This window comes from Echeneis naucrates, chromosome 2, assembly GCF_900963305.1.
Source record: "Echeneis naucrates chromosome 2, fEcheNa1.1, whole genome shotgun sequence".
In the NCBI taxonomy this organism is placed as follows: Eukaryota; Metazoa; Chordata; class Actinopteri; order Carangiformes; family Echeneidae; genus Echeneis; species Echeneis naucrates.
This window is the reverse complement of record NC_042512.1, coordinates 11,183,232-11,209,626: the sequence shown is the minus strand read 5'-3', so window position 1 is coordinate 11,209,626 and position 26,395 is coordinate 11,183,232. Positions and strand designations below refer to the sequence as shown.

The window sequence follows — 26,395 nt, the reverse complement described above, 5'->3', positions numbered from 1 at the left end:
TCTATACTCAGGCGGAGATGCTTTTCTCTAATTGTTTATGCCTTCTATCGACTGCCTTATTCATCCAATGTTTCCCCATAATGAGAGATAAGTCGCTTCACACTGTCAAGCATCTTTCTCATTTGTCTTGCACACTAACACACACACACACACATATATATCTGTGTACAAACACACATCCTCCCCCCACTCTTTGACACATAAGACACATCTGTACACACACACACACACGCACACACACACACAGAATTGGGCCTAGGGCCTACTGTATGGCACTCTTATCTTCAACACACAGACTTAGCATTATGCCATCAACAAGCTAGTGTCTCCCAAACACTGCCGTCGTGCTGATCTCCTCTCAGGTTGGACTTCTTCTCCTCTTTCCAAATCAATGTTAATTTAGCATTGCTAATCTAATAGGACGGTGCCTTTTTTAAATAAATCGCCAAATTCGTTCAATGTCAGAGGTCCTTTTCCACACTGGCAATATTGTCTCTTTTTCCTTTTAATTCGTTGCTCATGGATGCTATGAATATCCCCACGCCGTGCATAATGTAATTAAGTATGGCCAATGCAGTGTGGGCAGCCATCCCAGAGCCAGTCAGCTCCCTAACTCCAAATATGAAACCTTGTGAACTGCCACTCTCTTGCTTTTCCTTCATTCAGCTCCTGTGACACTGATGCGCCAAGCAACATTCGCAGAAAAGACATTTAACGTGAATCTGATTAGTCTTGGATTAGTTTTAAGGTGTTTTCCTCTTTTTCTGGGTGGAATTGAGGGGGAAACTGGAGTTGGTTCTTGATAAGCTGCTTCCTGGGAGAAAGAAAAAGGCGTCGATCTGTTTAAGAAGGAGCCTCAGCGCTCACTGCTCGCTGTCGCCAACAGAACTGTGTGGCGTATCTGTTGGGAAAGCTGTACCGGGCAATATCTGCATGTCTGGGTTGTTATATTTGCGAATTGTCCTCATCATTGAGGGAGCTTCGGTCTTGCACGCACGTAACTTTTCGGTTCAGGCGCTCGGCTGGTGGATGCTGCTTAATCCAAATGATTGTCTAACTGAGAAAGCCGAGAGAGTGTCACGGCGTAACAACCTAAGAATTCCCATAAGGAAACAGCTGCATGGACAGGCTTCACTGTGTGTGTGTGTGTCAGTGGGGGGAGGTGTTCAGTTGTGTGTGTTTTATATATATATATATGTATATGCAGGCTTGCATTAATGTATTAAGCAGCATGTGTTTTCCCAGAGTTTCCCAAAGCTCCTGTGTGATAATGTGTTGTGTTTCTAGACCAAATTCATTTTGTGTTTGTAAGGCCCATGTTTAGGGTTCAAACTGAAGCTGAGAAAGAATTAATATTTTAAGGAACCTCCTCAATAGAAATATGTAGTTGCATGTGTATGTCTGTGTTTGGCTGTTGGAAAGACACAGAGTCATTTCCAGTCTTGTCAGCTGCTGTGCTGTCGTTCCAGACGGGGCTCAGGAGAGATTTGGGGGTGGAAGGAGTTGAGCACGGCCGAATGTAATTTCTTGCCATCTTGACAGCAGCACGGAATAAAGTGGCGCTCTCTTCCCGGGTGATTGGAGGGAATTGCTTCTTGGGGTGACAAATGATTAGCTGTTATCTCGGACAGGATTTGATTTCTACAAGCAGACGGCAAGTCAACCGACTGACCGACCAGTCAGCCACCCGGCTGACTGACTGCGCTGAGTCAGGTAACTCCATGGGAGTACAAGGGCGGATTCGCAGGAAATGAAGTTGCCAGCTATGTTTGCCCCCACCGCCCCCCGCCTCTTTCTCCCTCCTTCCTCCAGGCCCCTACAAGGACAATACGTAATCCGCTCTGTCAGGAGCAGATTAAGACTTTGTTTAATTGGAGATGGGCTTCACTGACAGTCAGCCCAGTTGTTGCCCAGGTGGCCGGATGCATGATGATGCATCCACTAATATCAGCAGCTTTTCCGGGGGTCCATCTAAGCCCACATTCTTATCGTGGAAACACGTTTTGATGACCTAGTTCGGATAATCATTTAACTTCATCCAACCTATGAAAATAAAATATCTCCTAACACGATACAGGCCTGTTGATGAATACTTCATGAGTAGCCTACTGTGGCACATCAAAATAATTCTAATGAGGGCCTCAAGCATTTGAACCAGCTGTAAAACAAGTTCAATTTCTCTTCACTAGAAGAAGAATCCATGCTGAGGTGAACCGACGTTGGCAGAGAGGGAATCTAACTTGTTCTTTTATGGCAGGTCCTAATGAAGAGGGTTGATTCCTGTGTATCACACAGGCTAAGGATTTTGACACATTAATCCCTGGGTAGACTTCAAGCCTTTGTCTGTCTAATGGGTCTTTGGCACCTTGGATTCCTGTTGGAAGCCAATTTGTAGTACTGACACTGAGGCGGGTGAAGCAGCTCAGCGGCAGCGGCCACATTCAGGGAGAGAAGTCGAGGTGTTAAAGGATGATTGGTTCCTCTCTGCAATGCAACGGGCGGCTGGTTGTCACCCCGTGAACACACGCCTCTCAAATGGGAAAATGTGTAGACACTGGCCTCCTCTTCACCTTACCGGGCCCTGTAAAGATAAAAGAATTTGAGAGTTACAGTCACATTAGAGGATGGCTTGAGAGGAGGGAGGAAAAATGTCTGAGCCGAAATATCCCTGTCGCAAGAGTAAATAAGTTCTTCACATGCCAGCGAAACCCCATGGGATCAATTAGCTGCCCATTACCACAGATACAGAGAGTTTCTTACGCAACAGCTTGCTCCAAGTTTTGAGTGTCGAGAGGGAGAAGATGAGGGGGAGAATGTTTAAGGAACTTGTCAAACTTCACCTCTGGGTTGAACAAGCGTTGCAGGAGGCCTTAGCATGTCGTTCAGGTCACAAAAACAACATGAAAACGTCTCTGTCAGTCGCTCTGTTTTCATTACCTGAAACAACAAACAGCGAGGGGAATAAAAGGAGACGAGGAAGGAAAGAGTGAGTGCTCCCCCGGGGCGCCATTTACTTCCTGTGCAGATGAGAAGATAGGTGAAAAAGGTCTACTTGACTCCTGAGATTAGATTAAAAATTTCTAATTTCTTTCTTTTCTCTTTATTTTTTTTATTTATTTATTTTTTTCCATTTGCCCTCCCTCATATGGCTCTGTTGCCTTTTTGAGAATGAGAGACAGCAAATTTGAAGTTAAGTGTTTGTCTCTGGATTGGAATTTATGTGCTAACTCTGCCAGGATTACTAACACTGGCAGACCAGTAGCCCCAACTCCCCGTGGGATTACCCATGCTAAAAATGAACGCAGCGAAGGCGCTTTGGATAAAAATGTCCACCAACCGGTTCATGATATGTTAACTACACTTGGGGGAATTGTCCCGCAATAACAACCGCCCACCAGAGGTTCTGCATGAATCCTTCTCTACCCCAACCACAGGGAGGAGAGCATTGTTTCACACTCATTCCCCAGCCCGAGGTTGCTGATATTTTAACTAAGGTGATGATAGCCTCGGTTGTTTTCCTCTGTGGGGCGGGCCTCTTTTCTTCCCCCCTGTCTGCTACCTCGCTCCCTTCGTGGGAGCTCCACTTTTTCAAATTCGTCTCTGTGATTTATGACCTCTCCATCAGATACATCCCATGGGTCCTCCCCCGGTGCACACACAGCCCTGCCACAGTGACTCCAGACTAAAATGGATTAGGTGCAGTTATCCACAAATGGATCCTCGACTACCTCTGTCCTGTTAACTCGCTAGCCAAGACATTGCCTGGTTTGATTGCAAAGGTGGAGTGGGCCAGAGCAGCTCACTCTGATCCGTGGCGTCTCTGTTTGCCCGCCGTAATTACCTGTTTTGAATGAGTTAATAGCCATAGGAAACCCGTTTGCCAGGGATAAAAGGAACAGTATCTGACGTTCAAAGCGATGAGAGGGTTTTAACCGCGCTGGGGTGTGTGTGTGTGTGTGTGGGAGGGGGATACTTTCCTTTATGCACTCTCGAATGGGAAGAAAAAAAAAAGTTTCCTTATCAGGTATGTACTTAAAAGGATCCCACTGCTGGAAGCGCACTGTCTTGGGGGAAAGCAGAGAGAAAGATGAAAGGCTTTTGTTAAAAGTGACGCTTGGCCCAGGTTTCCTGTGCCTTGCCTAGACTCCCCTGTCCCTCCCCGCCTGAGTGCTCAGCTCTCTTCCTCCCACTTTTGCCTTCTCCGCCTCGCAAAGCTGTCTTTGAGGGGGGAAAAGTAAACCCTTCTTGCCGCCTGCCGGTGTTAGATTAAATACCGAGATGGCGACAGGAAAAAGGCAGGGAGGAAAAACAAAAAAAAAAAAAAAAAAAAGAAAAATGTGCCTGCCTGCCTGTCTGCCCGCCTCCCTGCCTGCCTGCCTCCCTGCCTGCCTGCCTCCCCGCCTGCCTGCCTGCCTGCCTGCCTGCCTGCCTGCCTGCCTGCCTAGCTGGCTGGCTGGCTGGCTGGCTGGCTTGCTTACTGTGCTGGGGTTAGGGATGTTGGAGAAGAGTTATCAGGTTGGCGACGGAAACTGCCATTTAGTCAGCAAGACTCCCAATCCGGTGTAGTCCAAACATGCCGCCCCGGGTTTTCGATGACACGGTAATCTGTCCCAGGGAGTTCAGGGTTGATCTAAAAGAGAGAACTCATCTTTTCTCTCTCTTATCACACCGACATAGCAAACTGGAGGGGCCTAAGGCCACAAACACAATAACAAGAGAATAAAATGATCTTGTTGAGGGAGGTTGTATTGAGTGCATTTTTCATGGCTGAACTCTGTCCTGGTGGGCTTTAATTCATCGGTAAACACAGAGTTAACAGCTCTATTGGACATCTTACTGAACACATTCCCTTTCATTTACACTGTGCAAATCATTTGCCCCTTACACGGGAAAATAGCAATGATATGACTTCCGGGAGCTGTGAAAATTGGAGACCTGTGAAGTCATTTGGGGGCTTCTTGTGCCGCTGAGATGAGGTTTCTGAAAGATGTGAAGGAAGTATCAAAAAACAATGTGTGTGAGACTTTATGTTTTGGCTTAGCTCCCCTATCTGTCTCTTTTTCTGCTCTCTCTGCCCCGCCTGCCTGACTAATCAGGACTGCTGAGACAAATGATAATAGCTTGCATGCAGTGACAGTGCCCTGGCAGGTTTGTAAGTGCTCCATGAGGGAGGGGAAAAAAAGAAGCAGCCAGCACTATGCATCCTAGAAATGAGACTCAATAAGCACAATAATGTGTTTAACTTGTAAACTAGTGTGGGTGACAGATTACGGGCGGTCCAGCAGTGTGGCGAGGAGCCGACGTCTCAGCCGTTCACCTTTTGCCTCTACATCTGTCCTGCTAATGGGCTTCACTTCCACTTCTCTGCCAGCGCGATAGAAACCCAGCTCCGAAAATCCTCAGGCGAAGCTCTCATTCCTCCCCTCATTCTATTTCCCAATTAGACGAGAGGGCATGATTAGTTTATTAGCAGTAGCAAAAGCTCCAGCGAATGTGTTTGCGGATTCTTAGCCGTTAATGAGCAAATTCAAACCCTATTGAACGGACGCAGGAGGGAGGGGGAGGTTATTCACGTGCGTGCTCTGCTAATAATAGCGTCCCAAAGACAAAAGATGGAGGAAATAGCATTATAGGAAAGGGGGGGTAGAACAATGGAAGCCTACCGGCGCTCTTAATGGCATGCTCTTTCATTTTGAAAATTGTTTCCCTTTTGGAATTATGCATGCTCGCCATCCTCTCCTTCAGGGTTTGGCAAAGTGTATATACACATACTCTTCTTCCACAGCCAGCCCTGCTAACACCAGGGAGTAGAGGCAGGGTCTTGAAGCACAAGAGACAGTAGTCCCACCTGTGGGAAATGAACTCTTGTGCAACCCAGTCTTTGTTTTCCCTCCGCCTAGGCAGGCTTAACCACCTCCTTTACAAGCCAGGTAAATTGTTCATTAGGGCTGAGGTAAAAGGGGGGCGGTAGGTGCTACAGAGGAGATTTTTTTTTTTTTTTTTTCTCCCCCTCCCTTGCATGGTGGCTGAGAAGTGCGAAGAACAAACAAGTCAGAGCATTTGTTCAACGGTGTAATCTACACATCAATTATCCTGCTGAGCTAATTAGCACCTCGGCATACCCCAGGTACCTGAGCACTCACACATGCTCAACTCTTTCAAGCCACTGATCAAAAAAGGAGAGGATTGACAGAAACACGGGGAGGCAGAACCCAAGGGTAGGTGGGGGGGTAAAGCCTTAGATCAAAATTTCCTTTTTACTTACAGTATATGAGACTACAGAGTGTGTGAATGTGAGCGTTCGTGTGTTGCAGGCGTTCACGTCATGCCAATGGTGCTCAATTATGTAAGCCATATATACGCGCACACGTCTTTGTCGCCTCAGCTGATGGCAAGAAATTCAGATTTTAGTCCGGATGTAGCCCTTCTTTTTACCTTACTCTTCGTGGAGCTGTGCTAATTATTGTGTGGGAAAAGTAAAGTCTGCTCACACGAAGTATTTCCTAAAATCAAATATTCATGTTACAAATTACTCTAATACATTATGCTAAACGCGTGTGAGCTGGAGACTCGGTTTCTTTTAAGCAGTCATAGATCAGTCATGGTGGACCGTATCATTGGAGCATCTCCTCCGCTTATCACGCAGCTTTCACAAGTTTGACCCTTGACCTTCGTTTTTTTTTAGATTTAACTTGAAACCAGTTATTCTATATTTTCGCTCCCCCGAGCATTTAAAAAGAAACCGTAGCATAGGGAGGTGATGGGAGATAAAAACACAAATGATGGGCATATTAAGGGTCACACCTTTGGACTTGGAGGCCGTTGCCGTTCTGAACTTTCCAGTTAAGGACTTGGCTGTCTTATTAAGGTGTAGCACAGTATGTGGAAGAGCCCTAGGTATCCACATCCCCCGCTGTCCCCCCCGCTGCCCCCCCCCCCCCCCCGCCCCCGCTTCCACCCTCAACTCTCACCATGTAATTAAAAGTGTAGTTTTTGCCCTCCTGCGGGGAGATAAGAAAGACAGGTACAACATGAAAAAATACAACCGGCAAAAAGGGAAGAAAGGAAACAAAATGCCTTGTTCTGCTCCCGTTTACTCCCACCCACGTCATGTATAAGTCATGGGCTCTTGGGCCTCTGACTGCAGCGCTGCCTGTTTGTGCCGTTTACCAAGATCGAGAGAGAGGTTAAGTTGTGTCATCTCGCTACTGTCTTACACCTGGCATACCTTGCCGTTGGCACTTTTTAACACACACACACACACACACACACAGATGTAGCGGTGCATAAGAATGAGAAGGTGTCCAAAATCTCACATCCAGCTGATGACATAATAAGGGCATGGATATGAAATAAAACAGATTTAGAAAAGCCGTTATGCACTTTATGTTCACAGAAAGATCCTAAAATATCTCCCAACTTTAGTAATTTAAGTGGTGATTATTCGGCAGCTGAAGTCTGACCAAAGTGCCCTTGAGCAAGAAACTGACACCATGCAACGCCCAAGAGACCGCTGAGATTTGACTGAAGAATTATGTCCAACATTAGGAAAAAAAAAAAAAAAAATTGAGGAGATGGTTTTGGGCCCGAGGGTTGTTGCCGTGACAATAAGCGAAGCCCCCCTATCTGTTCAAACTCCGCCCCTTTCTCCCTCCCTCTAGCTGGCTGGTGGCTAATTGGGAAGTTGGTAACAGTGTCAGAGAGAGATGCCTTTCTCCAGAGGGCTCTGCCTCTCTGCAAGGGCCCAGGCCACCACTCCAGTGTGTGCTTATCTAGGTGTGTGTGTGTGTGTGTGTGCGTGTGTCATTTACTGATTGGAGGGCCCAGTTTGCCAGTTGCCTACTGGGGACAAGACACACACAGACACACACACCATTTCCTGGAGCTTGTTTGATACCTGGTGGGGATGCTATTCAGGTGACAAAGATCTGCTCTGTGTGTGCATTTGTGTGTGTGTGTGTGTGTGTGTGTGTGTGTGTGTGTGTCGTGGGGGTAACAGATGTGATTTTACACTCTCATTACCATGTGAATGAGGCCCCGGGCCCCCAGATTGGCTCGGGCCAGAGGAAGGAGAGGACTCAACTCTCCTCACCCCCTCTCTTTGCCCTCCTGTGGACCCTCACCTGGACCCCCATCCCCCTGGTTCATCCTGTCTGATCTCTTTAGTCCATCTGAGGTCCCTGCTTGACTCCCCCTTCTGTTCCCCCCCGAATACACACACACACACACTGATCGACCTTTAAACAGCTGGTGACTGGCAGAGTTTTATGACAGCAGGAGGTCTCGCTCGCTCCTGTTTTTTCTTGTAATTGTCAGCCTCAGTTGAAGATATTTTACTACTTTTATTTAAGAAAGAGCCCAAAAGGAAACACAGTGGTCCTCCCTTCATCAAACATAAACATAATAAGCAGACATTTCCAAACCCTCCGTCGTTTCTTTTGAGGAGTATTGAGGCTGCAGAAGCGGCAAAAAAAAAAAAAAAAAGGAGGTTGTTTTAGCTCTCAGGTGCTGTTTTGCAGAGATAAACATGACCATGGCCGTGTCACTGTGGACAAGAATGTCAAACAACCTTGGCCAGGTCAAACCAGTTGTTTTCGCTACGTTCTTGCAGTCAGCTCAACAGTTCTAGCGCGAGGAAAAAGGTGAAAGAGTGTTGGATAAGTGCCTGTAACCTCACTGAGTCTGAGTAAGCGCTAACATATCAGGGGGAAAGGTGGAATATGAAGATTTAGTCATAAAAATTGAGCAAGGATTTGGTTTGTTTTTTTTTTTTTTTTGCATTAATAGTTTTCCCTTGCTGGACTTGTTGGGAATTCAACCGTCGCTGCTTTGCTCAACTCAGAGACCAAATTAGGATCCTTTTTTAATTCATGTGCTCAGTTCCCAAATTGAAATCTTCCAGCTTGGATTTTTAGCAATATTAAAAGATGAACTTCAAGCAGTGATTTTTTTTTTCTTTTTTTTCCCCCCCCCTCCTAAATAGATGCATAGCATTTGAAGAGTGAATCGTCTGGATCTCAATTCTCTCTTCTCCCGGTGAAGGAAATCAGCATCAAAAGCTTCTGTTAGCCGGTAATTACAGCTCAGGTTCTGCTTAACTGTTATTAACAAAAAAGTACAGTAATCTGGCCTGGCAGTGCAATATGTTACCGTAGCTTTCTAATTAATCTTACAGGGAGCGTAATAAATTTACAATATCAGATTGGCGCAATACTGTATATAGATTTATTAAAGCTTTTAATCAGTTCTGGCAAAATTAATTTTGCAATGATTGCTTACATTTGAATTTGCATATACTTAGTGCAAGTAATTTATTTTTATAGATTCTTTTTTATTAAAACGAGGCACGTGGGAGCCGTCAGGGATAAAAAATTGGTGGATTTTGCTACTCTGTGCTGCAAAGAAGAGTGTCCTCGCGGGTCCCACCTGGCCTGCTGCTGTGTGACTGGTCACCTGTTGTCGGATTTGGTTGCAAGATAACTTCTGAAACCTAGAATGAAGTACGCAAGCCTAGCAACTATATCTTTCAGCTCTCAGTTCTGTTTATTTTTATTTTATTTTTTTTTTCTTTTCAACAAAATGCACAAGTATTTCAAATGTTTTGAGGTTCAATATCCTGCCCTGGAGCCTGTAATTAAGGCGGCATTGGCTTTGGAAAGTTGTGGAGCTTTAGCAAGTTTTTACCAGATTTGGATTGAGAACAAAAATCAAAGGCAACCGAAGACCAAAGAGAGAAACGTTCCCTCTAAGCTGATGCTCGCATAAATCAAATATTACCAGTCCCATAGCTAATTATTTATTATACTGACCTGATACGTATGTCTGTAAAGTCATCTGTTCAGCTCTAAAACCTTAAATTCAACCTCATACAAATTTATTTCCGTTGTCATCCTCGTTTGAGGCAGATCTTCCCCTTCATCACTCTTCTCTTCAGCTCCCTCCTTTCCTCTCTTGTAAATACACACAATGACACAAGCCTACAGAGAAACGCACACTAGGGCACGCAGGAACACTGTTGCACACTCCCCCGCACGCACACACACACAGGAACAGTGTAGCACTTCCAGGGCAGATAAGAGTGATTCATAAACAGATGAACCTAAAGCAGATGCGTTATCACAGCAGGCGCACAAAGTACTAGGCCACACTGGCTCTCATGGCGCCTTCACACTCCTGCACATGGACACACACACACACACACACACACGAAGCCAGGTTCCATACTAAACACTCAGACCTGATAAAACAAGGCTGTGACTATCAATTTGGCGCCCCCTCTCCGCTCCACCCCGAACCTGATACGAGGCCGTGTCAGCAGATTCCACCACCTGAGTGTGTGTGTGTGTTGTGTCTATATGTGTGTCTGTGTGTGTGTGCGCCCTTGTTTTTATGTGTGTGAAAGCGTGTGCGTCTATTTATAAAAATGTTCTGCACGCTGGTTCATCATGTGTGCTTGTGCATCTATTTTTATGAATGCATGTTGCTGCTGTGTCCTACGTGTAGGTGTGCGCTTGTGTGTGTGTGTGTGTGTGTGTGTGTGTGTGTGTGTGTGTGTGTGTAGGCCAGGGCGTGGACTCATGGCATTGAGCCACGGTGTCCCTTTGAGACTGGGCAAGAGAGGGAGGAGGAGGAGTGGAAACGAAGAGAAAGAGGGAGAGGGAGACTCTAGGCCGTAGAGAAAGAGGAACGATTTAGATAACAGTCTCAGCTTTTGGCATGCGCACATACAGACACGCACGCACACACACACACACACACACACACACACACACACACACACACACACTCCCTGCTATCAGAAACACATTATTATTGGAGAGAGCTGACCACAGGAGAACCCTGGCAAGCACTCTGAGATAGGCTCTTATATTTTTCTCCCTCCCCAGGGAAGAATTCATGAATTAAATCTTTCTATTAAAGGTAACCCTTCCCTCCTCCCACAAGAATACAAACAAGAGGAGAGAAATGTTTCATTCAAGGCCCCAGCTAGTGATTTTCTTTCGTTATCGATGAATCTCCCCTTCTTCTCCTTCCTGTTAATATATTCGTATTATTTGTATGTATGTATTATGTAATATAATGTGATTAATCCTCAGCAGAGAACACACATGTAAACACATATCTACCCTATTATTATGGCAAGACAAATTCCACGCTCGTGCTTTTATTAGCACTGTTTTCTGCTCAATATTAACATGCAGGTGCTCTTGTCAGTAGTCGGTGCCTCGACTGCTGCTTGTTCTTCTTCTTTACAATTTACATTTATACATCACGGCGCACACAAAGCCCCGCAAATTTCAAATAGTTTAAAGTACTTGCTGCATTCATTCAGCTTGGAGCATAAAAAGAGCCTTTATAGTGGAGGGGAAATTAGCGATGGTCTCCCTTTATGTGTGTGAGAAGCACCGCTTTGCCTGCGACGACTCCAAAACTGGAAGCAGTTCACCCAGCAAGCGTTTTCTTTTTTTCCCCCACTCCGTGTGTGTGTGTGTGTGTGTGTGTGTGTGTGTGTGTGTATTTGGTTAGTTACAGTAATTACGGCCCAATAACTGACAGCCAAAACCAGGCAGGAGAAAGTAGAAGGGGGCTGTTTTTCCTCAGTCACGCGCAGCCTCGCTGCCGAACATCTGCTGAGAGATTTGCATATTAATTAACCCATATTAACTCTAATTATTCTGGGAAATTATCAAATAAATTAAATTTTCTAATTTTAACCGTTTTTTTTTTTTTTTTTTTTTTTTTTTTTCCCCCCCTCTTCCCGTTGCTTGACGTGTGTCAGGGTAACATCAGGAGGCAAGGGGGACGTTTACCTGAGCTGGGATAAAAAAGATATATATATATATATATTCTGCAACCGCCATCCCCCAAACACACAATCCATACGCATACATTTCCTCCCCCCTTTCTCCCTTCCCCTAACAACCTTTCCCCTCCTCTGTTCTTCATCTCCCTCCCACTCTCCTGGCCTGGGAGTCCTGAGGGCAGCCAGGGGAAGCTTTTGTGTGTCTTTTTTATTCTTCTTCTTTGGCTTGTGTGACAAGGAGGAGGGGGTGGTGGTGGTGGTGGGGGGGGGGAGTGGGGAGGTTTACTCCGAACATTTGTTGGAGGCAGGAACATGTGTGAACTGGGGGAGGAGGAGGAGTGGGTGGGTGGAGGGGGGGGCACAGATGGTGAATCCATGCAGGACCCAGCAAAGGTGGGACCTCTGAGCTGTTGAACAAACCTTGAAGCTTTCTCTGCCTCCGTCTCCCTCCCCAGCCTGTTGCTCGGGCCTCCTCGGCAAATAAATGGGACTTTAATTGAATTAGAGTCAGAGCTGCTGCGAGGGTCTCCTCGTGGACAAAACCCAGTGGCAATGTGACGGATGTGAGGCAACGTGTTCGAAGTTTCCCCATCAGCCCAAAAGATTCCCAAAAAAAAATATTCCTCAGTTCGATTTGAATCTGCTTTTGCCGCGCTCACACTGCTTTACACATTGTGAAACAGTGATATAGTTGCCAGGGGTGATAACCGAGTCTAGAGAATTTAAATGTGTGCACAAACCTCGACTTGTAGACCGCAGATTTAGACCAGTATTGATCTTTAAGAGGCTAAAAAGTCATTTTACACCAGTAATATCTGAACAGGTGGTTCGGAGAGAAAAAAAAAATCAATTTGAACTGGTTTGAAATGAGAGTTTAATGTTTCATTGGCAACAAGGAATACATTTGAATTTATTTGAAAACACCTAATACGGCCTGCTTGGTTTTGGTATCCCAAATTAGTGATGTTCATTTCTACTGCAAGAGGCACGTTTTGGTGTTTTTAGCACCCGACTTCCTGTTATTTGTTTGATTCCAAAAGTTTAAGGCCAAAAAAAAAAAATAAATAAAAGCATCCTTTAAACACAACAACTCATATCAAAGACATACACACTCACTTCACTTTTGAGGCAACACCCCTCCCCCACTCTATAGACACACACACACACACACCGGCCAGACAGACACACACATACACACTCCCAGGTTGCGTTTACACTTCACTGAGTTTTCACCATTCATCGTCTCTCCCAAGTCGCCCCCTCCCCTTGCTGGCCCTCACCCCTCACTCTCTCCCGTCTCTTTTCAGGGCTTTTGTTTGCCCTCTGCCACCGTCCTTTCACCGACTTGGCCCTGATTTGCCCCTTGTGCTCGATCGCACCATTATACTGAGACAAGATAGCACAAAATATCCAAACATGTCTGCTATTCTTTTGTCTGGCATGACTTATGTTTGAGTTCACTTCTAAACAACACTATTGCCATGTCCTGTTTGAAGGACACTTTTCTGCGATTCATTATTTTTTAAACATAGCTGTCATATTGTCTGAATTGTTCTCTTGTTTAGTCACTTGGTGAGTTTGTGGCTTAATCTAGAAATAAATCTGTTCTCTGGACAGCGGCTTTGTGAGATTCACTATTTTGAAAATGGAGTTGATATTTTCTTTGTTTTCCAGTTTGATTATCTCGGTGAGTTGGATTTGAGCTTCATGAATGGATAACCATCAGTTTCATAGCTTTAAAACAGCAGTTTGATTCGTTTAGCTCGGTTTTATAGAAATATGTTTATCTAAACTGTGGTTACTGTGAGCAGTCCGGCTTTCCAAGACAGTACAATCTGAAGCATAATGGGAAGGTAACATTTTCAAATGTTAGAAGCAAGAGTAAAGATGCCACGGAGGTCGTTTAAACTACTTGAAATGATTAGTTTTATGTGAGGAGAATGTCTCTCTGTAGATGCGAGGTTTCCGACAGGAGTAAGACTTACCCGGGGAAGTGTTTAAATAGTTGCAGAGAGGAACAATGGCAGACAAAAGGTCATCGTGAGAATCCCCTACCTCTGGCCATAGCCACGAGGCAGCGACCTCGCTTCCACCTTAATGCCCTCCCACACACACATATACATGCAAATGCACACACACTGACTAAGAGAGCGCTCCTGCTTACCCATCTGCCTCGCAGCCATCCAGGTGATCTGCTTGGCTCACATTCATGAGACAGGGAGCGAGCGCGAGCAGTTATCGTCCAATAGGGAGAATGTCCTGGCTCATTATCGGCGTAGGAGGCCGAGCGTGTCACCTGGAGCTAAGCCTCGACACTCGACTAAAAAGTCAGCCGGGGTTAGCGTGAGAGTGCGAACGTGGGTGTTAGTCATTCCCCCTGCAGCGATCACCTCTACCGTTGGCCTGTCGAGCACAAAGAGCTCTCTGTCTCTCAGACTGCAGCAGTTAAAATATAAGTTAAGTTATAATAGCATATATAAGTTAAAATACATTACAGATGAAACTTTCTGATTCTGCCGGATTAAGATATTGAAGAGAAGTAGGAACTCTCTGTCCACCTCGAGCTGCTGAGAATTGGACAAACTTCATGTTTTGGTAATGAAGCCATTGAAGTCATTGGACGGGGCACAATTTGGTTTTGTTACATTTTTTTTTTTTTTGGTCGTGTACTGTAGTGTTATCTAATTTTAATTTGCTTGACTTGAACCCGGCACTTTACATTTCAAGCGTCGAGACGAGCTAATTTTTCTAGCCGTCGCTTTCACGTCGGGCTCTCTCAGCATGAGAGAAAACCCAGCGTGCGCATGCCACACATATACCGTTCTTTTTGACAAACAGTTGTATGGGGTCAGCATCAAAGGCACAAGTTGGTGGCCGCGTATTCTGCCGAGTGACTTTGGGTGTCTTTGAATTCAGCATGTGGTCCGACAACTGTTGTCGGAAGCACGCACGCGCACACACAAAGTGAGTTATCTCAGAGTTTTGCAGGAGTTGATTATGACTCCAACATTAAAGGCGTTTTTGATCACTGGAGCCATTTGTGCACTGTCAAACCTGATGCTTTGTAAATACAATCATTTTAAATTTGGAGCTTGTTTCGCCAGCACTAAATTAATCCGCTGGCTCCTCAGTATCTGCCGAATACGACTGTCACAGCTGAAGTATTGCTTGTGCCATTGTTTCTTTTCTTATTTATTTATCTTCATCAGAGAAATGATGAGATTTTAATAAGACTTTATCCCCTGCTCTCTGGGTCTCTCACAGGCTGTCACTGCTGATGCGTCTAGCCACCTAATCAATATACAATATTCCTCTCCCCTCTGTACTTTTTTTTTTTTTTTTTTTTTTTGTGAGTGACAGAATAATGCCAGGGCTGTGAAAGGGTTATGTCAGATAGTTTAAAACCCAATATTAAGCAAGAATTGTGCTGTTACATGTGTCATTTTAATTATCTGCAAAATTCAAGTCAAAGAGGCTCCTTTTTTTTTTTTTTTTTTTTTTTACCTTAAATGGTGGGAGAGGTTTGAAAACAAAAGTGAAAGGAGAAAGAAAAGCAAACAGGTAGCTGCAGTTTGTGAAAAGGCAGTCGTAATTGCCTTTGTTGAGGATGACACTTAAGGTAAGAAAGGGAGAGGAGAGGCATTTGAGAAGTAAACATTATCTTTTCTTTGTCTTTTTCTCTCCTCAGCAACACAAAAGGCTGATTAAGAGCGATGTTTTTTTTTTGTTTTTTTTTTGTTGTTGAGGAGGGGGGGGGGTAACTGCCTGTGAAATATTAGTAGGTTAGAATTACTTTGTTGCATGACACAATACCAAGAGATGCTTCGTGCTCAGAGAGGGAGAGGCTCTTGTCAACGGTGGCACCTAAACAATGGCGGCTTTCTTGACGTTAATACTACGCGTTTGACTTGACGAGCACCCCACTGTCATTTTGCCTTCTTGGAGGTATACGTTGAATGCGGAGGAGACAGCTGACGTTCGGAGAAGATTGCGAGTACTGCAGCTCTCCGAGACAGTTCAACGCCCCCATGCTCAAATTTGTTCAGAAACTTGAGGACGAGACGAGATGGGAGATGAGAGAGAAAACAGCGGGAGACAAAAAAAAAAAAAAAAAAAGAAAAAAGTTCAAAATGTTGACTAAAATAAAGTAAAGGCTCCACTTTGCTTCTCCAGGGTTTACTTTTAAAAGTTTGTTGGGGAAGCGCCACACAATGCTTCGTTCCCTCGCTCCCGACGTGGGAGTAGAGAAGTCAGTCCGGTGCGTGTTGCTGTGGTGGATGTGTTACTAAACAAAAAGAAGCTCCCTCACTCCTTTTATTAGGGAAGAATAGGTCCTTTAAAACCTGTCCAGCCTTAGATAATTTCATTCAGCCAGCCCCTGCTCCGCCGTCATTGAATCTGCATCCAGAGATCAGGTTCACAGCGACAGGGTGATAGCTTCCCAAGCCTCTTGGCCCTTTGTTCTACCAGCTCCGCGCGGCCACCCCCTCCTCTGGAAGTCTGGCTGCACACAACTGATGGGACATTGCTATGAAAAGTTCGAAACCTCGGGGTTGACGGGCACAGAGACTTCAAAATGACGCCTTTATTGTTTTGTTTAGTTTTTTTTTTAAAGGGACTCGCAAGCTGAGAGATTCCCAGGTTTGACCAGGTTTATAGTGACGTAATCGTGATGTTTAAGGTTCAACAGGTCAGCTTTCCCCTTCAAAAGACGAATATATCAATACAAGGCACAATGTCAGTTGTACCAAGGTAGATGTGGACCACCCAGGAATTCCTAACGTCTCTCTCCGCTCCTGGGTCTCCAGCCTCGGTTGCCTTTTTTGTCATCTCCAAGGAGCATTACTAAGTCTGAACTTGCCTAAACCCTTGTGATCACACCTCTTGAAAAGGTTTTGTTTCCTCTGTCGATTGGTATTCGAGGCAGGTCACTGCACTCCCACCCTCCTCCTCCTCCTACCCCCCTCTTGCTTGCCTGCCACCCCCCCCCCACCCTCGCCAACCCCCCCCACCCCCCACCCTGCGCCTCCCCTCCCACATTTGAAAGCCCTGTTTTCATTTTAATTTGCACCTGTTGTGCAGTTGTTCGCTGAAGGCAAGTGCAGACCAGTCAATCGCATGGAGACGTGTTAGAAGGAGAAGTGGGGAGGATTATCTTTTCATATGTATAATGTCTTCAGAAATGTCATGCGTGAACTTCATCCTGTTGCCGCTCTTGATTCTGGGAAAGTTCAAGAGGCAGGGGACACTCTCGGGCGTCGGCAGCTATAATTTTCAGGAATAATGTCTTTTAAGTCAGGCTGTTGATGTAGTGCAAGGTCAGAATGTGAGGCATGTTTGTAACATATTTTAGATTCTTATGTGAACGTATAAAAACATGTCATATGTTGATTTTCAGGAAAGACTGAGCTAATCTGTGGCCGTGCTGCAGCTTCCTTTTTTCTTTTTTTTTTTTTTCCATATAACTTAAAACAAATTCAGCTGAAGCACGTTAAAAAAAGCCTCCACCTTCACTATGGTGGCTCTCAGTCTGGGCCCTCCCATGATTGGCTCTCACCACAGAACATTCTTGTACAAGCTGCCAATGAGGTGTGTCCCCATGCCTAGCTTCTGGCTCGCCTAGTGCTCCATCTGCACTCCTCCAATAACTCTTCTGACGTCCTTTTCTGCCACGATTTACGCTGCGGCCGATGGCTGTCGATCGCGGTGACTAATTTGCACGCGAGCCACCTTTGATTGAGTTCACAGCCCTTATTTACAGGGCGTCTATTTTGAGCAAAGCAGGCATATGTCTGGGACCTGAATGTTGTGGAACCAGACGTGCTCTACTGAGTTTTGTGTGTGTGTGTGTGCGGTACATATGTCAGCCTACCACCCTGAATATGTGCAGTCAATCGGCCTTAAAGCCCTGCCGTGTCTCTATATTTTCATGTTAGGAAACATTTATATTTATGTTCATGGTTCACTGGCAATGCAAATTTGAAGACATCCAAGGGCTACGCGCAGCAAATAATCAAAATTACTATAGGTTAAGCCTTTTGTATGCATAGCAACGACATTTGTAATATTGCATGTGTTATGCGGTGCATCTCAAACGTGACAGGCATGCTGCGGAGCAGAGCCGTCCTGAAAGGTGCAGCTCGTTGGCATCCGAGGCATGTGAGCAGGACTGAAAATTAGTGGCTATTTTGGCTCGCATCTCCTCGACAGCTGTCTGCCCACCGCTGTGGTTCAGTCACAAATTCCAGACGTGGATGCTGTAATTGGGGTGTAACCCACAAAAAAAAAAAAAAAAAAAAAAAAGCACCCACGCCTTGGAGGAGGCACTGATGTGGGGTGACCTTTTTAATCTGGGAATACACTTCAATTTCCAAAACAAGTCACAAACACTTTTCAGATTCCTCTGTCATTTATGCTCGCAGTTTAGCAAGTCGAAAGAGTATATGCCCACTGTCCCCTCTCCCAAACTCAGCTGTGCTGACTTGTCCTTTGTGTGTCTTTTGTGTTACAGCTCTCAACTATGAGAATGTGGTGGAGACAGGCTCGGAGACAGAGGAGGAGGACAAGCTGCCAGTGTCTGAGGAAGACCCCCTGATCAACGGCACAGGCAGCCCAGCCAGCCTCACCAACCCGGAGGCCTCGCCGCACGCCGAGAGCCACGGCCTGCTGACCAAGGAGGACGAGGACGATGAGATGCGGGACAGCGGCGTGGAGCACATCTGGCCTGACAACGACATCCTGAGTGCCTCGGTGGATGGTACTGGTGAGTGTTTCAGGTTGAACGTAGGGTTTAGGTTTCCAAGCTGGAAGTCTTCGAAAAGGGCAAAGCGACAATTTCTTAATTAAATCATAGTTTCCACTGGTATTCACTGTCAGTTTTGTTGACCATAATAGTTGTGGCTCTGCCCATTGAGGTTTCCAACCAGTCACATTACTTCTGCCTCCAGGAAATATTTGTGAAATCAAATCTGCAATCTGTTCTCTTGAGTGACAAAGACCATGTGGAGAGATTTGTTCCAAACTGAGATTTCCACTATGCACGATCGAGTTAAAGTATAATATGAAATAAAACAACTTTATTTTTCAATATTTCTCATTGAAAGACCAAAAAGAAAAAAAAAAACACTTCTAGCTTTTGTCCTATCTGCTTTACCAGATGTGTGGGATTCAGGTGAGCCGTCAATCACAAGAACCGCCAATAAGCTGACTTTCAGACGCGCCATTGCGATTGTGTGCACATCCTGCCACTCGTGGTGTCGTCTTATGCCGTAAACCCCACCCATCTGGTGCCCGAGTAGACTTAAACAAACCCCGCGAAGCGTTTTGCAAACATGATTTGAGCCAGGTCTGATGGTGAAGTCCTGATGATTCTCCCCTCAGCAGACAGACACGATAAACAGTTTCTCTGCGGGCGACGGACCATTTGGTTCATGCTTAGAGAAAAGTCCCGCTCTGAGCCAAACAACAAAAAATATTTACAGTAATGTATAACTGCAGGATGGAAAAAAAAAAAAAAAAAAAAAAAAAAAGCCTGTGAGCTGCAGAAAATGAAAAAGGAGGTGAGTGTGCGGTTGATACGATTCAATGTTTCAGTTTCCAGATTCTGCAAGAGATGGCAGGTTAGTTTTTAGTCAAACTGTGTGAGCGTTCATGGTATTTCAGCAGCGCCCCCCCCCCCCCCTCCCACCTCAACAGTGACTGATGCCACGCGATACCTCCTCCATAACAAGCTGCTTAATCCCAGGCAGGTGAGACCTTCCCAAACTTGACTGAGTTATTGTCTTTTGTTGAGCAACTCTGATTGCGGGGGCTCCAGTCACGGATGCTTGAAAGATAAATACTTTTAATTAGGGGGCAGGGTATAATCATTAAAGGAAGCCAGACTGCTGCAAAAAGTCATTAACAATCTTAAATGAAATTTTTATTTTTATGATAGCCATTTACATGTATAATAAGAGTCAATGATTCTTGGAAGCATGTGACAGGAACAGAGTATGGCGAGAAGTCATGTAAGACAGCCCATTTAAATGAGCCGGTCTTCGCTATTCATTTCTGCTAATGAACTAGCTGTGCACACTGCCGAAAAACGGGGGAACATTCAGCAGTCTTAAATTTTAATATGGGGGAAAATTACACATTTATTAGGGGTGGAGGAAAAAAAACTGAGTGGGTATCAACATTTGCTTCTCCTAAGTAACATTGGCTCCTTAAGGGGGGGGGGGACAGTTTGGTAAATATATCAAGATAAAGGATAAACAAGCTGTCGTTGCATACGGTAATTGTTTATTTGATAAAGACCCGCGGTGCCATAATGTCTGTAATTCAACTATGTTGCAATTCCCAGATAATATGCTTCTTGTGTGATAAAGTGTCTGACATATTTCAGAGAGCAAGTCAAGTTCATTAGAGCATTTGGGAGTCTCTTTCCCAATCTTGTGGGTGCTGTGTTTCCCAGCCTGCTTTTTTTTTTTTCCCCCCCTCCTTCTTCTTCTTCTTCTTCCTCGGTGCCTAAGTGTCTACAGTGATACCTCAGCACATAACTTAGGTCTGAGATAAGTGAGCACCCTCCCTCCTTCCTAATCGCACAGATTTCAGTTTTGTTTTTTGTTTTTTTTTTTTTTATTTAACACAGATCTTGAAAGTGCGAGTGACTGTAACCGACTGAACGTCCTCAGTTTGAGAATTGCGGTAAAAGCCCAGAATTGTCGCCCCCCCCCCCCCCCAAAAAAAAAAAAAAAACACATTCACCGGACTTCTATGGACTTCTCTTCGGCTATACAACAACACGGCCTAACTGATTTTCCTGAGACATAATTACTGACTGCAGAAAACAGAGAAGGAGAAAAAAGGAAAAAAAAGGTTTATCACCGAGCCTCCTCTGATTCCTGGGCACAATCAGAGTCTTGTGTCTGTCTGTTGTCCTTGACATTCCTTCATCCCACAGTGAGGCTGGACACGATGTGCTGGAAACTATGACATCATTATCACTGACAGACATTTTCAAATAAATCACCTGTTTTGCCTTCGCCCTTTTTAAGCTCAAGGGGATTTCGTACTGAGCCCTGCCGTAATCACAGGCTGTGGAAATCCCACTTTTTCTGCATGTTTCTTGGACGATGGAAGCATCTTGCTCGCTCCTGGAGATGCAATGTTTAAAAGGCCCAATCTGTCTCTTTTCTGATATTATTTGGCCAAATTGAGCCTTCTGTTTGTGATAAAACAGTGGTTCTTGGTGTGCACATTTGTCAGGTTTCTTTTTCTTTTTTTTTTTTCGATTAATTTTTTCCACTTTTTTTTTTTTTTTTTTTTTTTTAAGTGCAGCGTTTTTGATGCTTTTCTCGCTGCCAAGAATAAAATTCAGAGGAAGAGACTTTGGCTATTCTTTGGCTGTAAAATGCTCAAATCTGAAGAGATGGAGCACTGACACAAACTATCTACTTGTGACAACTTAAGTCTAAAAATATCAGAACTGGCAGTTTTTAAAAACATGTTTTAGCAAAACTGTGTTTTGTTTCTGAGATTGAGAAAACCATGAAGTGCTTTACTCAAACGGGACCGGCTCTGGATAAATGAGGCTAAATGCACAAAGGCAGAACTTTAAAGCCCTTGCGACTGCGGTGACCAGCCATAAAAGTAGGAATGTTTTCAAAATAAACAGCATCAGAGCTGCTATGAAAATAGGTGGAATTACGGTCTAGCCAAGGTATTCTGGACTCCTCCTGGGTCGAGAGTCGGCTCTCAGACCTCAACATCGCTCTTCAAGGAGGTGTGTACCTTACCGCCTCAGGTCCTCTGTGATTTACTGCTGACAAAACACTCTTTTCCAGCATTTAGTGGACAGTTTCATCCAAACTGCTTTCCATGACCAAGAATAGGCATATATTTGTGGAAGAAATCGAATCGCTCCCTTTTTCTTTTTCTTTTTTTTTTTTTTGCGCCCCCCCCCCCATTGTTTTCACGTGACTTGACTTTTTTTTTTTTTTTTTTTCTCTCAACATCTAAAAATTAAAAGAAACTATCCAATCAGATAAAGTCATGAAATGTCAGTTCCCGTGTAAACGCTGCTCCATAGCAGCGACCTGCAATGCCTTTCCTCACCGGCTCCCGGCTCGCCAACTCGACACTTTGTCCCATTTGAATGTGATTCAGGACTGGCATGGCTGCGTGCTCGTCTGTGTGCCAGAGGCCGTAGCAGAGAGGTGTATGTGGTATTAGCCTACCTCCTGCTGGAAGCAGCGGTCCCTCCCTTCAGACCACAGATAACAAAAGTTGTCCAAGGTAAATAGGGGAGAGTGGAGGGCCAGTAAATCCCACCGGTCATCCCCTTGCGTCAGACTAAAAATATGCAGCCAAATTTGATTACCCAAAGCAAACACGGTGCTTACGAGGACACAGAAATGTGAGGGAGTTTTTTTATTATTTTTTTTTTAACCGTGTTCAGCGCGAACTGGGGGAGGTTTTCATACATGCTGATATCTGATACTTGTGGATATATTTTAATCTGTGGTGGAGGGGGTTGTTTTCTTTTTTATCTGTTTTGTTTTGTCATAGTTTAATTTATGTTGTTTAAAACCCATTTATTTTCTCATCCTGCGCCTGTGGTTTCGATGCAGTTTGGCAGACATGCAATCAAATGTACAGAAAAAAAAAAAAAACAGAAGAGGGGGGAAAAAAAAAATCCTAGCGAGGGGAAAGTTAAACTAGGACATACCCAACCAGAAGAGTCTGTCATTATTCTCTGGAGCCATTGACAGGGGTATTTATCATTTCACCGCAGAAGCCAAATCTTTAATTTCGAGACAACCCTGATTGTGAGCCTCAAAAAGCATTCCACAACTATTAAGCCCATTGTTTCCAACAAAAATAAAAATTCTTTTTGCTTCTGGCTTTTGTGTAGAGTAATGTAAGCAGGATAACATTATTATCAACAATACACCCACCACCTTTCCTGTAATATCTCAGCCAGGTTTCTCAATGTAGGCGCTCATCCTGGTTTAATAGCCAAGGGATAGTCAGATACATCAGATCCTGCTGTGGACTAGTGAAAAAAAAAAAAAAACTCTTCACAATGCAACACTTGTAACGTCCTTGCAGGAGCAGCAGAGCAAGAACAGATGCGTGTCAGGCACACAATGCAGGTTTCTTGTTCCTTATTTTTATTTATTTATTTTTTTTTATACAAAGCCCCCGTGTTCTCGGAAGCACCTTGATTTAATTTTTACAGGCGAGGCAAGGAGGAGGGACGAGGGACTCCTTAAGCTGATTGTCCAGTCAGTGTCCTCCTGTCGACCGTGGACAGATGAATTTGTTGGTGGGGGTAAGGGTGGGTTTGTTTATGAGTCTGTCAATCCACCGTTTATTTACAGCAGCCTCACCTGTGCCAGGACAATATCTGCCCGTCTGCACAGACTGGGTGCCATTATCCTGATTGGCAGTAAGAACCTGGTCTGTCTGAACCGAGGCTCCTGGAGGTTTTAGCAATTCAAGCATTTCTCTTTGGGACAAATGTGAATGACGGCGGGTCAGCCGTGGGTGGGCGGAGCCAAAGAGCTTCCGATTCCCATCGTTGAAAAATTGAATTAGAGAAATGTATTAAATCTGTGAAGTCACAGGACAAAAGGCTCCTCTCCCTGAACACGGAGAAAAACTCTATTAACTGTGTATGACTTTGAAACAATGGCCTCTTGTCTTTTGATTTAGTTTCAACCATAACATTCTTTGCCAGAAAGCATTAATTCTTTGGCTCCGCCCACTTGAGGTTTACTCTAACCAATGAGGTTATCTCTGCATCCAGAGTAGCTTTGCCCCTCAGAAATGTTTGTGCAACTAAAACTGTTAATTTGCGGTTGAGGGTTGTATTCTTTTTAGTTTGGAGCAACTCTCTGCCAGGGGGTTGTGGGAAATCAAAAAAATGTGTGCGCTCGCAATACTCCAGGCAGCTTCGGATAAAAGCATCCACCAAATGACATATGATAAAACAAACGTGATCCTGCATGCAGAGGATTGCAGCGGCGTCACAGCCAGGGAGTAATAAGCTCATCCTGCGTGTTGGCTGGAGCTCTATGATTGCTCAGGTGGATGTGCTCCATGTTGTATTTAATCGCTCTGTTTGGCGATTGAAGCTTTCTTCACCTCCCCCACCGCTTGTTGTCATGTTAAAGGTAAATAAGTCACTGTCTGGCCCAGATGATAGCATTCATTAAGCATGCTGAACAAAGCTGCGGCGTGCCGCGATGCACAGCGGTGCCTTTATTGCCTTCTCTATACCTTCGCTTTAAATGCCTCATTGTAAGCATTTGTCGGTTTGCACAACAAGGTACTTACTCACCCCCCCGCCCCTTCTTTTCTTCTGCTCTCTTCCTGCACAGATGAAATAAAAGATGATTTCGACACACTGGGGCCCGATGCCGCTCTGCAGACAGTTGGAAATGGTACAGGTGAGTTAACTCGGGATGCCGAGTGTTGTGTAGTGTGTCGCTTCGATGTGACATATCGCAGGTTATGACCATTTCAGCCAGTGCACACTAAAGTGCCTGTATAAACTACTCGCGTCCAAATTCTTGGTAAGAGGCGAGTGAGTAGCAAATAGTATTTTCTGTTGAGGGAAGATTCACAGTAACACTCCCTCCCTCACATGCATACAAAGGAACACACGCAAACCATAATGTTGGAGCAGATATATATATTTTTGCTCCTCTCTTATCATCGTCCTGTGACACCTCAGATTTATGCCCCTTTTGGGGCTTTTGACTCCATTTTTCTGGCCTCCGTAAAACAGGAACAAGACAATGCCGTCTAAAAACTGCGCTGTAATTAGAGGAACAGTCTTGTCCCGCTGACACAGTGACCACTGAGACAAATCTCTGGATGTTTAATGGCAGCTCAAGTGAGCCTAATGTTGAGAACCCGTGATTATAGGTGCAGTTTTCAGCCTGAGCTGAGAGAGGCCTTACATGTGTTGGCGTCCTGTCGCCTGCTCCTGGTGAAACCCAACACTACCTGCCATTTTTCATTAAGCCACCAAGAGCTGATTTGCAGCCACACACACCCCTTCCCTTCCATGATATCATCCTGGCTACCCTGACAATTGGCCCCGGATGCTGTTATGGTAACTCGCCCCACAGAATGCCACGCAGCCCTCCCTTCATCTGTCATTACTATTTCTTTCGTGCCCGTTGTGGTGTTTTATTCTTAATCTTTTTCCCCCCCTCTCTGTTCTGAAAAGTCAGGCATAGCAATGCTTTTTCCATTTTGACTACTTAATGGACTTTTGGAAACAATACTGTTGCCCTGCTCTGGAAGCTCTCTGCCACCAGATCACATGTGATTTCATTTAAAGACATGAGCAGTCTGATCACGTCTCGGTGCCAAAGCACACTGTGATCCAGGTGATTTCCTCCTTTCACCGAGGGGGAAAGAAAGTCAAGAGGTTCCTCCCGAAAGAAACATTGATATTTTTCATCTCGAAACGACTCAACAAGAAACGCGAAGGTCATTTTACCTAGCTGAGTGACAAAGAGGGCTGGTAAGCGCCAGTGACTGAGAGTAAAACATTAAATAAACAACATTTCATCACGCCGACGGTTCTTAGGTTGAGGTCCAGAAGCTGATTGCACCAAACCGCACCCTGGTCAATCACCACTCAATCTTAAACAACCACTTAAAAAAAACTCATCTCAGCATTCGGGCTCTCACAATTATCTTCGCAGTGTTCAAAAGCCAGAGAATCATCTAATGAGACTGCTGTAAATTATGCTATCACGGTTATCAAAAGTGATCCATTGGCACCGATGACATTTCGGTGCCATTTTTGACAACCGAATATCTACTACCTTGACCTTTTGCAAATTGGACCGCCAAGTCATCACAGCCTAACAAATCGCTCTTTAAACCTCACCTTGGCTTACAGTCTAAAAGCCTAATTAACAGGGGATGAAGTCTGATGAGACTTCACTCAGTTTTTCAGTTCAGCATAGCCAAACAGCCTCCAGAATCTCCAGGATGTAAACAGCGTGTGCGATTTTTTTTTTTTTTTTTTTTTTTTTTTTTTTTTTTTTTTTGAAAGTCGGCCATCCCCTTGACTAATGAAGGCTGCTGATTTCTTTTAGCTCCGGTTTGTTTTTGGAGGCAGCTATCTCTACACTGCAGCTTAAGAGTTTCCCTGAAGAGAGGGGACTGGGAAATAATTTGAGAAAACGCATTGTGTGGCCTCAGCACTTTGGATGGCTTAAGATACATACAGCTTAGCTATGGCAAAGCATGCCCCCCCCCACCCCCCACCCTCTCTTTTTTGCACTGGTTTGTGGTTTGGCCTTGGTAATCTGTTCAACACAGAATCAACAAAAGCCACAGTCTCTTGATTGACCTTATATGTGAAAGTCGATACAAAGAAACGTGGCTCTGTTGCTGATTAAGGGCTCTGCATGTACGTAGACAAGTCTTTTTTTATTTTACAGTCTTAAACTCAAAATCTGATTTTATGTCCTGAGTAAATTAGGTCAGTGGAGTTTTTTTGTTTTTCAGCAGTGTTTATCTCTTGACTTTTGGCCGGATTAAGTTACAATTCTTATTTTAGCTGGCATGACAAGCAAA

The 26,395-nt window shown here is 44.7% G+C and overlaps 1 protein-coding gene across 4 annotated transcripts in view; it reads left to right on the top strand.

Annotated features, from left to right (window-relative positions):
* Nucleotides 1-26,395, top strand: part of zeb2b (zinc finger E-box binding homeobox 2b) — an 85,872-nt gene that overhangs the window by 46,626 nt on the left and 12,851 nt on the right. For 2 of the 4 annotated variants that reach the window (XM_029522986.1, XM_029522976.1), the window contains exons 3-5: nt 18,315-18,566; nt 23,028-23,120; nt 24,172-24,240. In XM_029522986.1, coding sequence (XP_029378846.1) covers nt 18,315-18,566; nt 23,028-23,120; nt 24,172-24,240 — 414 coding nt within the window. The remainder of the gene's footprint in view (nt 1-18,314; nt 18,567-23,027; nt 23,121-24,171; nt 24,241-26,395) is intronic. The other 2 variants (XM_029523005.1, XM_029522995.1) reach the window with 1 other exon arrangement.